Source organism: Lynx canadensis, chromosome C1, assembly GCF_007474595.2.
Source record: "Lynx canadensis isolate LIC74 chromosome C1, mLynCan4.pri.v2, whole genome shotgun sequence".
Lineage (NCBI taxonomy): Eukaryota > Metazoa > Chordata > Mammalia > Carnivora > Felidae > Lynx > Lynx canadensis.
The window spans coordinates 191,465,589-191,479,516 of record NC_044310.1 but is presented as its reverse complement, the minus strand read 5'-3'; the positions used below and the strand labels follow the sequence as shown (position 1 = coordinate 191,479,516).

General features: G+C 42.9%; 2 protein-coding genes and 2 non-coding genes across 6 annotated transcripts in view; 1 reads left to right on the top strand and 3 right to left on the bottom strand.

Annotated features, from left to right (window-relative positions):
- Window positions 1-5,943: 5,943 nt before the first annotated feature.
- On the bottom strand, window positions 5,944-8,625 carry EEF1B2 (eukaryotic translation elongation factor 1 beta 2). The gene is made up of 6 exons (XM_030326754.1): window positions 8,443-8,625; window positions 7,872-7,994; window positions 7,107-7,233; window positions 6,785-6,851; window positions 6,255-6,380; window positions 5,944-6,147 (listed from the first exon to the last, which is right to left on the bottom strand). The coding sequence occupies exons 1-6, from the start codon at window positions 8,520-8,522 to the stop codon at window positions 5,993-5,995; spliced, it is 678 nt and encodes a 225-aa protein (XP_030182614.1). The 5' UTR covers window positions 8,523-8,625; the 3' UTR covers window positions 5,944-5,992.
- LOC115522646 lies at window positions 6,511-6,643 on the bottom strand. The gene has a single exon (XR_003971532.1). It is a non-coding gene; the product is annotated as a small nucleolar RNA SNORA41 (small nucleolar RNA).
- LOC115522643 lies at window positions 6,932-7,009 on the bottom strand. Its single transcript, XR_003971529.1, has one exon. It is a non-coding gene; the product is annotated as a small nucleolar RNA SNORD51 (small nucleolar RNA).
- A 352-nt stretch (window positions 8,626-8,977) lies between the features above and the next one.
- Window positions 8,978-13,928, top strand: part of NDUFS1 (NADH:ubiquinone oxidoreductase core subunit S1) — a 30,830-nt gene continuing 25,879 nt past the window's right edge. The window contains exons 1-2 of one of the 3 annotated variants that reach the window (XM_030325089.2): window positions 8,978-9,196; window positions 13,718-13,782. In XM_030325089.2, the coding sequence (XP_030180949.1) occupies window positions 13,722-13,782 (61 nt within the window). In that variant the 5' untranslated portion in view covers window positions 8,978-9,196; window positions 13,718-13,721. Of the gene's footprint in view, window positions 9,355-13,717; window positions 13,783-13,928 lie in introns of all 3 variants that reach the window. The other 2 variants (XM_030325090.2, XM_030325091.2) reach the window with 2 other exon arrangements.

Below are 13,928 nucleotides of genomic sequence, written 5' to 3'. Positions count from 1 at the left end.
AACAGGAATCTGCTAGGGGAGAGTAGCAAGCAGTACAAGTACTTCCCAGCAGAAACAGGAGTTAATTTTTTATTCTCAGTTTGAGGGTAGATCCAGGAAGTAGCATTGGGCCTGGGCCTGGGGACTCCAAGCCTCCGCCCCGGATAGTTGGAATCTGACTAGTGAGGCTTTCCCAGGGTCTAATGATTAGGAGCAGGATTGAGTGACTAAAAGGACAGAGGCTGGAGGAGAGGACAGGCACTGGAACAATTAGGGAAGGGAGTGAGGGAGTTCAGTGCCTAGCTGGCAGGACAGTAAAGAATCCAGGCTCTCGGGGAATGAGGCAGAGACCCATTGAGTCAGACCTGCCTCTTCAATGGATAGAAGCTGTTTGAAGAAGGCAAGTCCCAGGGCTTCCAGAAGTAGGGTATCTGGATTTGAAGTAAGGCCCTCACACATCCTAGCTCTGTGACCTTGTGGCTACATTAATTCAAATCTCTGGACCTGTTTCTCCCATCTCAAAATGGAGATAATAGTGGTACCTGCTACGTTGCTGTGGAAATTAAATGAGTTGATGCAGGTAAAGCACTTAGAAGGGTACTTAGCTCTATAAATAACTTGATCACTATTAGCTGGTATTAATCAATGGAATTCTTGGCACCTTCTGACATAGTGACTGCTTAGTAAATATTAGATCCTTTCCTCTTGGATGAACGTAAAAATCTCCTAGGAATCATAGGGGAGCTACACAGAGAATTTAAAAACAAGACAGTATAGAAGTTCTATAAAAGACTGCGTCCGGAGGCTGCAAAGGGTCAGAAGCAGAATAAAAGATTTCTTGAAAGAGGTATTTGAAGTGCATCTTGAAGAATGACTGCAATTTTTTAAAGTGCCGATGAGCAAAGAGGCATTTTCAGATAGGTGACACATTAAGGGCAGATGTACAGAGGTTGGAAAACAGGCTGTGATCAGAAAAAAAGAGAATAGTCCCATTTTGTAGGGACGGAGGGAGGATAGAAGTTTTACAAGTTGGTGTCAGGTTTGAATAGTATCTTACATATGGGCAGTTCTTTTGGGGATGAATTTGAGAAGTCCCTGGACATTTTCCTTTGATTTTTACTTTACTGAAGTTATGCAGGCCAGCGGCCTTCCAAACAACAGATGGTCATTTGGGACATTTCTGGAATGCAACTATTATTATCCATACAGAGCACGTAATGAGAGAATGTTTAGCAGTCTCAATATCCATTTTAAATGTACCCTTATGTGACTTTATCTTCTCACTCTCCTTAACTGAGGATATGCAGCAAGGGTCACATCAATGAAATAGGATTGTCTAAAAGCAGGGATGAAGAATGTTCTTCGTTCTATTTCCAACACGTTACCTGGCCAAGACCTGTGTTTCAGTTTCTCTCTCACTAGGTGAGTCGTCGGGCAAATCATTGCTCAGAGTTGTTTCCTCATCTAAAATGGTAGTAACAGTGTCTGCTTTATCTCATAGGCTTGCAAGGGGGTTCAAAATGGACAATGTATATGAGGCATGTATTTTTTTTTACTTTTTTATTGTAAGGACAAAAAATCTGCCATTGCTAAATTGTATTTGTTTGAGGGGGTGGGGGGTGGGGAGTACACATATATCCCCAAACATGAACACCAAGGTTTTTGTATTTGTATTTGTCCACAAGCCTATCTTTTCCTAATAGGGAAAAACTCCAGTACTTTTTAATGTTGCTAGAGTCTGTTACTTTTTAATTATATTGTCCATAAAGTATTTCATTGAGTATACATGCCGTAAGTTAGCCGTTTTCACTTATGTTAGGGTTTTAACAGCCCTTTGATTCAGAAGCAACTCCAGGTCAAAACTGTCTGCCTTTGTCATTATCTGGCTTGGAAACCTTCAAGTCTCGGCCCCACTCTGCCCTCACAGGAGCCAGGCTGAATGTACAACGTGACCCCACCCTAATACCAAACAGATACTGCAAACACCAGCCAGATTGATCTAATTGCCTCCCAAATGTGTCACTGTCCATTCTTATTCCTGCCTTTATCATTCTGCTTTTTACCCCCCACCCCCGGAATTTTCACGTGTTTTCTTTCTTTTGCGTGTGTGCGTTTCCTTTTTTTACAAATTACCAATCAAGGTCCATCCAGCTCAAGTCCCAACTTCTTTAAAAAAAACTTTTCAATTCTAGCCTTCCCTGACCCTCTGAACTTTTTTTTGGATTACTTGCCTAATCACATAATGACTAATTTTTAACAATTTTATGTGTTTGAGACAACTCCCTATTGTAGTTTTCTTAACTCTTTTGTATTTTTATAGCATCTGACAGGATACTGAATGAATCATTTTGAATTCCCACACGGTTCCCAGCCTTGTGCTAGGGATGCTGAACACGAAAAATAAATATGGTCTGAGTTACTGTAATCACTTCTGGGGCGTCAAAAAAAAAAAAAAAAAAAAAAAAAAAAAAGGTGGCCTCTTTTATCTTAATTCTCCAAAGTCAGAAACAAACAAAAATATCTCATTTTCTATGTATACATATGCTTTCTGCGCCCCATGGCTCAAAAACAGGTCGCTCGGTATACTGGCTCACATGAAATGTGAGCATTGCTTCTAACAGCAGAAAACTGAAGGCCATCGAAAGCTCCAGTAAACAGACCAGTCAAATAAGCTATGAGACAAAGGATTATGTAACTATTAGCAAACCAGGAAGCTTTATAAATACAATATGGAATATCCAAGATATAATTTCCAAGACATCCAAGTCTATTTCGATGGACAAAGTAAAAGGTGCAGAACACCTTGTATTGTATGCTACAGTTACTCTATGTTTAGACCAGTTTTGGAAAGACCTAAGGACTTGTTGACATTGATTGGTTGCTTTTATGGAGGTAAACAGGAGGCCTGGGGTTGGGGGGGTAGGGAGACAGACTTCACTGTATAACCCCTTGATTTTTGAACTATGCTACTGTACTATTTTTTAAAATAAAAATTAAAAGATACCAATAAAAATATTTGAGGCTGTGAAGATTTTTAAAGTCACATGTTTATCATTTATCATTTTGAGATTTGCAAGACAGCTGCAGTTTGAATTGACTGTTCTAACTCCTTTTACTTTTAACCAAATTTTTAATCATTAGTTTTTATCAATATGTTACATTTTGGCTGAGCTCAATCCCTTTAACATGTCAACGATTGTGAATGATTTGGGGCTACTATTCCCCAGTTGCTACATCTCGATCTTTCCATAGCAACAGTTCCATAATCTCCAGGCTCTGGTTCTCCAGAAAATGAAGCACTGCCCTCTGCTGGCTCTCATAACACTGACAATTGGAAAATTCCTCATGAGGGTGGAAATACTGCTTAGTGCAGATTGTAGTCATCAATACATAGAAGCACTGATTAAATACATTTTCTTTCGAATGTAAACAATTTCCCACATGTAAAGTGGTCTCCCATATAAAGAAAATCCAACTGAGAGGAAAAGAATAGCACTGTCTGATTTGGCTAGGAAAATTCTGACCTCAAACATATCATTTCATCTCTTTGGTCTATAGGGACCACAAAAATAAGACTTCAAGATAGAATTCCTAAACTCTTTCATAAAAACTACGGTAAAAAAAAAAAAAAAAAAGAAAAGAAAAAAAGGCCAAAGGTTGCATATATTCCAAACTATGATGCGGCTGCTTCCGGTATTCCAGTAAGTCAAGTATGCTTGACTTAGACATACTGCCTTCATCTCAGTATTTACCTGCAGCAAGACCGCAGTATGGAAGTCCCTTCCCAATAGGTTCTCATATTTCCAAATCCAAGTGAAATGTGCCACTCGGTCCCCACCTGCACACCCAAGCCAGGCTTATGAACCACAGCCTGGGAATCAATTACCTGTAAACACCCTTCCCAAGACACTGCTACTCAAAAACCACACTGCCAAAAACCCTTAAAACAAGCTCTCCCTTAACAGTCAATGAGGCATGGTTTTCAACTTGCAGCATCTGCCTGACGAATGGTTGTTGTAATTTGTGACAAATTTGGGAATCTTTCCCTGGAGCTGATTTCCCTCCTTGGGGTCAGGTGTCCCTTTAGTAACACTGCACACCCCATCTCCTATCATACTGCTTTCAAGTGGAATTTGTTAATTGTGTGAAGTTTCAGTCTCAAGTAACCCCCGACTTGAAGATCCTTAGGTGACAACAAATTACAGTAAAACCTTGTACTGCGAGTAACTTGTTCTGCAAGATGAGCAAACATTTCTCAATTTTAACTTGATAAACGAGCAAGGTCTTGCAATACAAGTGGTATATGGTGCCAAACGTCAAATCACAACTAAACCAATGGTTCTCTTTCTTGCTGCGGACCGTGGGTGATTGTCTCCCACGCTCAGATGCTTGCTCTCAGGCTGCGGTGTTTGGCAGAAATCAATGATTTTTCATTGGAAGTGTGTCTGGCACTAGTGTATTTTTTTGTCACCTCAAAGCACCTCTGGGCAGTCCTTTGCTTGTCCATACAAGAGTAAGCTTAGGAATGCCTTGCTTCATTCTAGGTCAGGCTGCCTGCAGATAGAGACCCTCTGCTGCCTTATTGCCAGTTACGTTAAATACATACATGACAAGAGTCTCTCAACATTGTACTGTAGTTGTGGTGTCTGGGTGGCTTGGTGGGTTAATCGTCTTTTGACTCTTGGGTTTCAGCTCAGCTCATGATCTCAGTTTTTGAGTTCGAGCCCCACTGGGCTCCGTGCTTACAGGGAGAGCCTGCTTGGGATTCTCGCTCTGATCCTTCTTTCAAAATAAAAAAAACTGTACTGTAGTCAACATTCATTAGTGATGGTGAAAGTCATCCTGCACAATAACCCTCCTCTCTCACCTCCCTCACACCAGCCATGAGGGTTTTCAAAGGTACATGCAAGTTAATTTTTCTTTATATTTTATAATTTTGTGTTAAATTACAGTACTGTAACCCTTTTTACATGAATGTTTCCGGGTTGTGGAACGAATCATCTGAGTTTCCAATATTTCTTAAAGGGAAATTTGCTTTGACATACAAGTGCTTTGGATTGTAAACACGTTTCCAGAATAAATTATGCTCGCAAACCAAGGTTTTACTATACTTCATCTGCAATTGAAGTCATTGGTCCATCTCAACACTTAATTTCCTTTTCTCCAGTGTTTCATTAAGTACTCCAGCAAACATTAAAATACCCCCAACATCCCCACTGAGGAAAACCAGCCTGGGTATTAACTTGGTTAACTCCCTGCAAAAGTACCCAAGGTCTGAACCATTATAAACCTGCAGGGCTAAAAATCTAGTAAAAAAATTTTTTTTTTAATTTTAGGAAGTGCCCGCACACATGCACAAGCAGGGCAAAGGGGCAGAAAATCTTTTTTAAACGTTTATTTTTGAGAGAGCAGCATGGGGTGGGGGGCGCAGAGAGAGAGGTAGACAGAGGATTCAAAGCAGGCTCTATGCTGAGAGCAGAGAGCCCTATTGGGGCTCAGTAACCATGAGATCACGACCTGAGTCGAAGTGAAGACACTTAACCAACTGAGCCACCCAGACAGAGAATCTCAAGCAGGCTTCATGCTCAGGGCAGGGTCCAACATGGAGCTCCAACCCACAACCCTGGGATCACAACCTGAGCTGAAATCAAGAGTTGGGCGCTCTACCAACTAAGCCACCCAGGCACCCCTCGTCAAATTTCTTAATCCAAATTTTCCACAAGTGAAGTTTATAGAGTTTCTTTTGAAAACAAGGCAAATAGGAAACTTGCAATATTGTGGTCAAAGTGGTACCCTTGTGCAATGGGTCCAGAAACTATACTACGATCGACTCCATTTCTACTAATTTGGGCTAAATATCTAACAATACTGACCCAAATTTGTATTTTTGAATTACACATCCATGGAGTTTCTTCCCTCAAAATGGGAAAAATATAAAAACCACCCCATGTAAGAGTCAGAGTCAACAGTTGTCTTCAAGCTTTTATTTAAAGGCAATTATCTACAATGAACATTAGATCTTATTAAAAGCAGCCACGTCCATGGACTGCACATAGTCCTCAAAAGCAGTGATCCGCTCCTCCAGCATATCTGTTCCAACTTTATCATCTTCCACTACACACTGTATTTGAAGTTTTTTGATTCCATACCCCACTGGAACTAGTTTAGCTGAAAGAGCATCAAGAAAAAAACCTTAGAAAAGGCCTGTTCTTTGACAAAGGTGGTAATTATGCAAACTCCAGATGCTATTTTCAGAAAGTAAAGACTGAACTCACAAGAGCCCCAAACCAAGCCGTCTGCTTGAATGCTTCGGACGCACTCCTCTAGTTTTGCCATATCTGTCTCATCATCCCAAGGTTTCACATCTAGTAAGATGGAAGACTTGGCAACAAGCGCAGGTTCTAAAAAGAGCACAAACAGCATTACTCAGACACTCAATTACGTTTTTTTCATTTTAGTCGAAGACATTTTTAAAATCGTCATCTGTTTTCCGGTGGGTCATCTCCTCAGCCCAACGAAACCACAGATGTCATCTGTTTGTCACTCACATGCCCACTTTCTGTCGTGCTAAGAAAGAGGTATTTAATTGTGTGACAGTTTCTTTCCCACAGAGGAATGCCACAACTGCTACCATAAGAGCGGCTGCAGACCAGTAGCTGTGGAAGTTTTATGAAGAGCCACCTACACGGGTTTTAAAATACTGACCTATTCAACAAAGGAGGAAATTACTTTGGTGAGCAAGCTTCAAATGAAATTACTCACATTATTATAAAATTAAAGCAGCACAAATTATAAAATGACCTACTTTTGGCTTTCTTTGACTCATATTGTGCAAGGCGTTCCTCTCTTAGCCGCTTTGCTTCTTCACTTTCCTATGAAGAAAAATTAAATGCATTTCACAAAGCTAGTTGTTTCTCAGCTCAAAAGCTAGTGGACCATCACAACAAAGACCAGTCTCATCAGAAAAAAGCAAATCCATCACGAGGTCAGCCGAAAGATGGTGATTTGGTTTTACTCATCATTTTTAAGTCAGGTAGGTAACAAAGTGGTGAAACCAGAATTCAAATCCAGGCAATTTCACCAGAGCCTACAACTAAGCTCAACATACGTATTCATGTATGTCATACCTCCTCATCATCAGAACCGAAGAGATCGATATCATCATCGTCTTTACTATCTGTTGCTCCACTTCCTGTGGTGTCTTCCACATTAGCAGGGCCATACTTGCCCAAAGCTTTCTTCACTCCTGGAAGGCTTGAAAAAAAATTTTAAGTTCAATCACGATGAGGTGGGTACGCTGTTCTTTTTCAGACCATACGCCAGAACTTGTTTCCATCCCTATCTATCAATAGAGCCCTTTTGTACTATGAATTTACCCCTAACCACTCCCAGATAAATACTTTTGCATCTTTACCTCCTCACCCAACAAACATTAGTAGCATGTGAGACGTTATTACATTCAATACTCACTAGGATTTACTCTTTCAGTATGAATATTTCAGTTTGAGATTTCATTAAGTATGCTCAGTTCCATTAGTGAACTGGAGTCCACTTCCCCAAACTTCCACCCTTGTTGGCAGTTTCAGAAGAATGGCCAAGTACTGAATGAATGAGCCACCCTCTCACCCCAGAGGTGGGCCCCCCAGGTCAGGGTCGAGGCACATTGTCTGGGCAGTGTGGGGAAAAGTTGAACTGCTGTTGTCCATGTTCTACCTGTTCTGTGAAAAAACGGAGGACTTCAGTCTCTTGGCCTTCTCAAGTCGCAAAGATACTTAGCTCACAATATCCCAACAAAACTAAAGTAGCCTGGGTCCCATTTGGTCAGGTGTTAAATCTTGGGTTTAAGCTTAGAAAGCATCCTGCTCTTCAGACAAATACCAAGGTAGTCTTACCTGGCCTTTTCCTTTTCGTACGACTTGATGTGATTATACCAACGTAGGGCATGATACAAGTCGGCAGGTGGGGGGCCGGAGACTGCTTCAAATACCGCCACGTCTGCTTGTGATGGCACATACCTGCCGCGGACACAAAAATAATTACACTTGCCTTTAAAAGAAAAAAAAAAAAAAAACACCACCAACGCCAGCAAATAAATGACAAACGCCACCCCTGTCTAACTTATTCCTGGGAACTGGCCCATTTGCTACCTGGCAACCTAAGCTGCCCGGTTTTTCAGTAAACTCGAGATCAGGGACCACGTGTTTGGTCCTCTGCGCTATCCCGAGAAATCCCTGCTACTTGGTGGACCTCAAAGATTGTAACCTCTAACCCAGACCTACAGGCTTACACTCGCTAACCGAGTAAAGCCGCGGGAAAACCCGGCTGAACCCCGTCAACGGAAAGAAAGCACACGTTTAATCCCTCACCCCTCGCAGGCCCGCTGCCTTTCCCCCAGCGGCGGCAGAGGCCGCGCCACGTGGCCCGACCGCAGGTGCCCGGCCCCAGCCCGAAGACTGTCCTCACCCCTCGATGTAGCTCTTGTCCGCCAGGTAGTCGTTGAGCACTTGGAGGCCGGCGGGGGTTTTCAGGTCTCCAAAACCCATGGCGCCAGCGGATCGCGGAACGGGGCAGCAGCGGGGGGAAGAACGCGAGCGCGGGGAGCGAGCGCCTAGCGCTAAAAGGGAAAAGGGGCCGCCGAATGCCGGAAAAGACCTTATATAGAGACGTAGGCGTTTCCCTCTGCCGCACGGGGCCGAAGGTTAAAGGTCAAAGTACGTTAATCTCCTCATCCTCAATGTAAAACTGGGTGGCTCTGAATTGAACGGCCCACGTGTTATTCGCAGGCCTTTGTGTTTAGAAATAAACTGCTACAAAAGGGTGTTTCTTAAATAAGTACCGCGCGGCCCCGGAACACTACAGGAACCGCCCCTTGAAGTGCCGGAAATGACCGAAAACGCCGGGCCTCAGGAGGCTGACTACTTCCGGCGGAACTGCGGTTCCAAGCTCTACCACCCCCACCCCGCCCCCGCTCCCGCCCCTTCCAACCGACTGGCCCTTTGCCCCGCCCCCTGGCCAGCTGACGGAAATTGCCGAACTCAACCTGAGCGGGGAAATTGTCGAATCTGGGGCTTCTAGTCCCTCCTGGCTTCCCGTTCTCCGGGCCCGGCGGGCGAGGTTAGCCGAGGCCGCCATATTGAATAAGCAAGCCGGTCTCTCTGAGGGGGTTGGTGCGGTGCAGACAGTTCTGCAGAGCGGCTTCGGCGGCTCCAGGGGGAAGGTGAGGTCGTGCTTGGGTGAGAAGGCTGAGGTGCCTCTTGCCACAGGAGTTGGTTTCTTGACGAGACTGTTTCCTTTGGCCCAGGTGACTCATTCTACTCTTGTCCTTGACTGGGTGCCGCATCCCACCCCGCCTCCGGCACCCCCGAGAGCCGGCAGGTGAGGGCTGTTAGCCATGGTCTCTGGTCTTTCGGAGCAGAAAGCTGGTGGAGGAGTAGGAAGCCCTGGGAGCGCTGGCCCGGAGACAGGCTTGTGGGTGACCTTCACTGTGCAAGGGAAATGCAGGTCATTCCCCTTTGTGGAGCCGAGGCCGTTTTGTTCCCCGGGAGAGGATCTATGTACTTGACTTAGGCCCGCGGATTGAGCATTGCCCCCACCGAGTTCACACGTACTTGGTACAGTACGTTGTTTGGCCGCTATTGCCTTAGCCACCAACCACTCCTCGGGGGTTTTTTGTTGTTTTTGCTTTTGTCCATTGAGTGCGTTGGGAACATTTTTTATCCCTTTCCCTGGTGGGGAAACTGTAGGAAATATTTAAAAGCTTTGCCCCAGGTCGCATTGCGGATAACACAGCTTGGTTGCTTAAAAGTTCCTGGGATCTAACGCGCGTACCGGGAGACCGTGGACGCGCCCCAGCTCCGCTCGAGAACGAATAGAGGGCGTTGAAAATGTAACGTGAACCGTGTCTGCTGAATAAACATCAAGTTGTTTCTTTACGGAATGTTCTTCTTTCCACCGAGTCGCGTGTGCATCGTTAAGCAGGGTGTTTGCTATAAGGCTGTCAGAGCACCTGCACTTTTTAATTCCAGGGAAGTGGAAGTTAAGTTTCGGCCAGAGATTAGACATAGAATTCATTTAGCAAATAGTTCTCGAACGTCTGCTATGAACTAGAACCGAGTCCACGAAGAATAAAATGGGTGATGGGACTAGGGAGTAGTTGGGAAATTTAGGACAGGCTGATCAAGAAAAGTCTCCCTGAAGAATGGCTTTTAAGCCCGAATTTGAAGGACAAGGAGAGGCCAGAAAGCTCTGAAGGAATGCATTGAAGTCCGAGGCCACAGTCTGTGGGAAGACGGGAGAGGCTGTAGGAACAGTGTAGAAAGCAGGAGACCTGTTGTGGGAGCTTTTATAATAGTTCAGGCAAGACGATGGTGGCTTCCAATAGAGTGGTATCTTGGAGAGAGAGAAGTGCGTGGATGCAGGCTATATGGTAGGGAATATTTTGTATTGTTCCTATGCTAAAATTGTCCAGTCTAGTTTTAGAAATGATTGGTCATTAACATTTTCCCATTTGGAGGCGATTATCTCCATTCCCATGAGGTAGATAAATACATGTAAAGTACAGATTAAAGTTTTGTGAAACTGTCTTTTGTTGGGGCTATGCACCATTCCCTGCTGGATTTTCAAGAGACCACCTATTTCTGCTTGATTTCCTAGCTAAAATGGGCAATACTTTTATATTGTATGGAGACAAAATAATAGTAAGAAAGTGTTGATGTTGTGTGAAATATTGATTATTGATTTTCATTCTGTCACTACTCTTAATTCAGCAAATTCAGATTTACCTTTATATAGCAATACATTTTAATAAGATAGAGTTTACTCATTTGGAACTTGATAAGATTATTTGATGGCTATTTTTTCAAGGGCTAGGTCTTCGGAAAAGGGAAATGACCGAATTGCACTATTCCTCTTCAAGGAGCTTACAGTTTAGTAGGTACTAAACTCAATTACTAACCTACAGTTTAGTAGGTGGAAAAATAAAGTTATGTACACAATGTGTGCCTATGGTACAGAGAGGGAATACCAAGGAAGAGGACTTTGAAACTGATCTTCAGTGGCTATTTCTGTCTACGTTGAATTTAGTTCTAATTGACATTTACTGAACTCCTACTAATACCACATAATCTAAGAAGTATTGTTTGCTTCCTGATCTGTACATTAAGCGGAAGCTCTGATTTATCAAAAATCACTCATTGGTATGTGGTAGCCTTTATGTCTGCAAATTCAGTATCACAAGTTCTGAATTAATGAATTTTATGAATTAACAAGTCTGAATTAGAAACCTTGTTATACCTCTTCTATAATAGATATGTGAAACTTTATGCTTAAAACTTACGTATACGTACTGTTTTCTACTCTCTTTACTTTTGTTAAATTTTTTTTTTTAACGTTTATTTATTTTTGAGACAGAGAGAGACAGAGCATGAACGGGGGAGGGTCAGAGAGAGAGGGAGACACAGAATCTGAAACAGGCTCCAGGCTCTGAGCAGTCAGCACAGAGCCCGACGCGGGGCTCCAACTCACATACTGCGAGATCATGACCCGAGCTGAAGTCGGACGCCCAACCGACTGAGCCACCCAGGCGCCCCTACTCTCTTTACTTTTGAAAGTCATTATGTTGATACTTTTTTTTTTTTTAAGTTTATTTTGAGAGAGAGGGTGTGTGTGCGTGGGGAGAGGAAGAGTGAGAGAGAGTCCCAAGCAGACTCCATGCTGTCAGTGTAGCGCCCCAGGCAGGGCTGTATCTCATGAGCCATGAGGTCATGACCTGAGCGGAAATCAAGAGTCTGTCACTCAACTGTGCCACCCAGGTGCCCCTACATTGTTACATTCTGATCACATAATTTCCATTTTTAGAAGTTCCAAGTGAAAAATTATAATTTAGATGCTTAGTGCATTCGATCAAGTGAGTAGACAAAAAGTTCAGTTCCAAGCCCTTACGATCAAGTGAATGGATGAAAACTCTAAAGTTCAGTTAACATTCTGTTTGCTTACGTATGTCTTTAATTGGTGTTATTTATATAATTCATTCCTATTTCTTTCAGTAATTCAACAAAGATTTATTATGGGATACCGTCCTGTGTACTGTAGGATGTTTAGTAGTACCCTGGCCTCTACCCACTAGATGCTAGTAACTTCCCCCCAGCTGTGACAACAGTGTGTACAGATGATGCCAAATGTTCCCTGGGAAGCAAAACTGTACCTGGTTGAGAACCACTGTTTTATTCATTTGTTTTTAAATTTTTATTTATTTTGAAAGAGAGAGAGAGAGTGTGAGTCGGGGAGGAGCAGAGAGAGAGGGAGAGGGAATCTCAAGCAGGCTCTGAGGTGTCAGCACAGAGCCCGATGTCCGGCTCGATCTCAAACGGTGAGATCATGACCTGAGTCAAAATCAAGCCTCAGATGCTCAACTGACTGAACCACCAAGGAGCTCCTATTTATTTATTTATTTTTAATTGTTTTTAACGTTTATTCATTTTTGAGAGACAGAGACAGCGTGAGTGGGGGAGGAGCAGAGAGAGAGGGAGACCCAGACTATGAAGCAGGCTCCAGGCTCTGAGCCAGCACAGAGCCTGACGCAGGGCTCGAACTCACAAGCCGTGAGATTGTGACCTGAGCCAAAGTCAGACTCTCAACTGACTGAGCCACCCAGGCGCCCCTTTATTTATTTATTTTTTAAAGTTTATTTATTTTGTGAGAGAGACAGCACGAACAGAGAAGGGGCAGAGAGAGAGGGAGAGAGAATCCCAAGCAAGCCCCACCCTGTCAGCACAGAGCCCCATGCAGGTCTCAAACCCACAAACCATGAGGTCATGACCTGAGCCAAAACCAAGAGTCAGTTGCCCAACTGATTGAGCCACCCAGGCACCCTGAGAACCACTATTTTAGAGCTTACTGTGTATCCGCCTTGGAAATAGGCACCAAAGATACAAAGATTCAAGAAGTTCATTAATCCAATGAGGGTAGAACAGACCTATAATTGCAAATCTGTAAAATAATTGTACCAAGCCCAGAAAATGGCTCTCCAGATACTTACAAGGCTTGGACTTCTGAGCCAGCTCAGAATCTCAGGAACATTTGGTAGATAACTGCTTAGAACATGGAAAGTCAGGGGCGCCTGGGTGGCCTAGTCGGTTGGGCGTCCGACTTTGGCTCAGGTCATGATCTCATGGTCCATGAGTTCGAGCCCCACGTCAGGCTCTGTGCTGACAACTCGGAGCCTGGAGCCTGCTTGGGATTCTGTGTCTCCCTCTCTCTGACCCTCCCCTGTTCATGCTCTGTCTCTCTTTGTCTCAAAAATAAATAAACATTAAAAAAAATAATAAAAAAAAAAGAACATGGAATGTTAGAATGAGTATTGGTACGAAATGAAGGCAGAAGGTCTTATTTACATAGTATTAATGATAAGCTCACTTATTCTTAAAATTTATATTACTACATAGTAGTGTTTTACATTTGATTGTTTATACTTTAAAAACGACAACACTGCCCTTTACGTAAATTTGATTACTAGCTATTCCTTCTTAGCTCCTTGACATTGTACAAGTCAGTTAGTTACTCTCTCTCAGACTGAGTATTCTCATCTCTAGAATTTGAGGGAAAATATCAGGACTTGTGAATGTTCAATGAAATAATGTATGTAAAGTGCTATTAAACCTAAGAACCATTACCCAGAAGTTTGTAATTAGAGTTTTATTATTTCCTATGATAATATAACTCTTCTTTGTTTTATTCTTAGCAATATGTTAAGGATACCTCTAAAAAGGGCCTTAGTAGGCCTTTCTAAGTCTCATAAAGGATGTGGTGAGTATTTTTTTTTGCATTTGTGGGTACTATTTTTGCATTTACTGTCTTTGTCAATTCATTGGTTTATGGAATGTTTCTTAAAAGACCCTAAACATAATTTGTTTTAAATAAAATAGAAACAAATGACCCTAGTCAAATTGAAT

Coding starts and splice junctions, on each gene's coding strand:
- EEF1B2 (XM_030326754.1), bottom strand. CDS start 8,522: ATGGGTTTTGGAGACCTGAAAACCCCCGCCGGCCTCCAAGTGCTCAAC. Junction 7,995..8,442: donor GACAAGAGCTACATCGAGGG/GTGAGGACAGTC, acceptor TGTCCGCGGCAG/GTATGTGCCATCACAAGCAG. Junction 6,148..6,254: donor CGGCTTGGTTTGGGGCTCTT/GTGAGTTCAGTC, acceptor ATGCTCTTTCAG/CTAAACTAGTTCCAGTGGGG.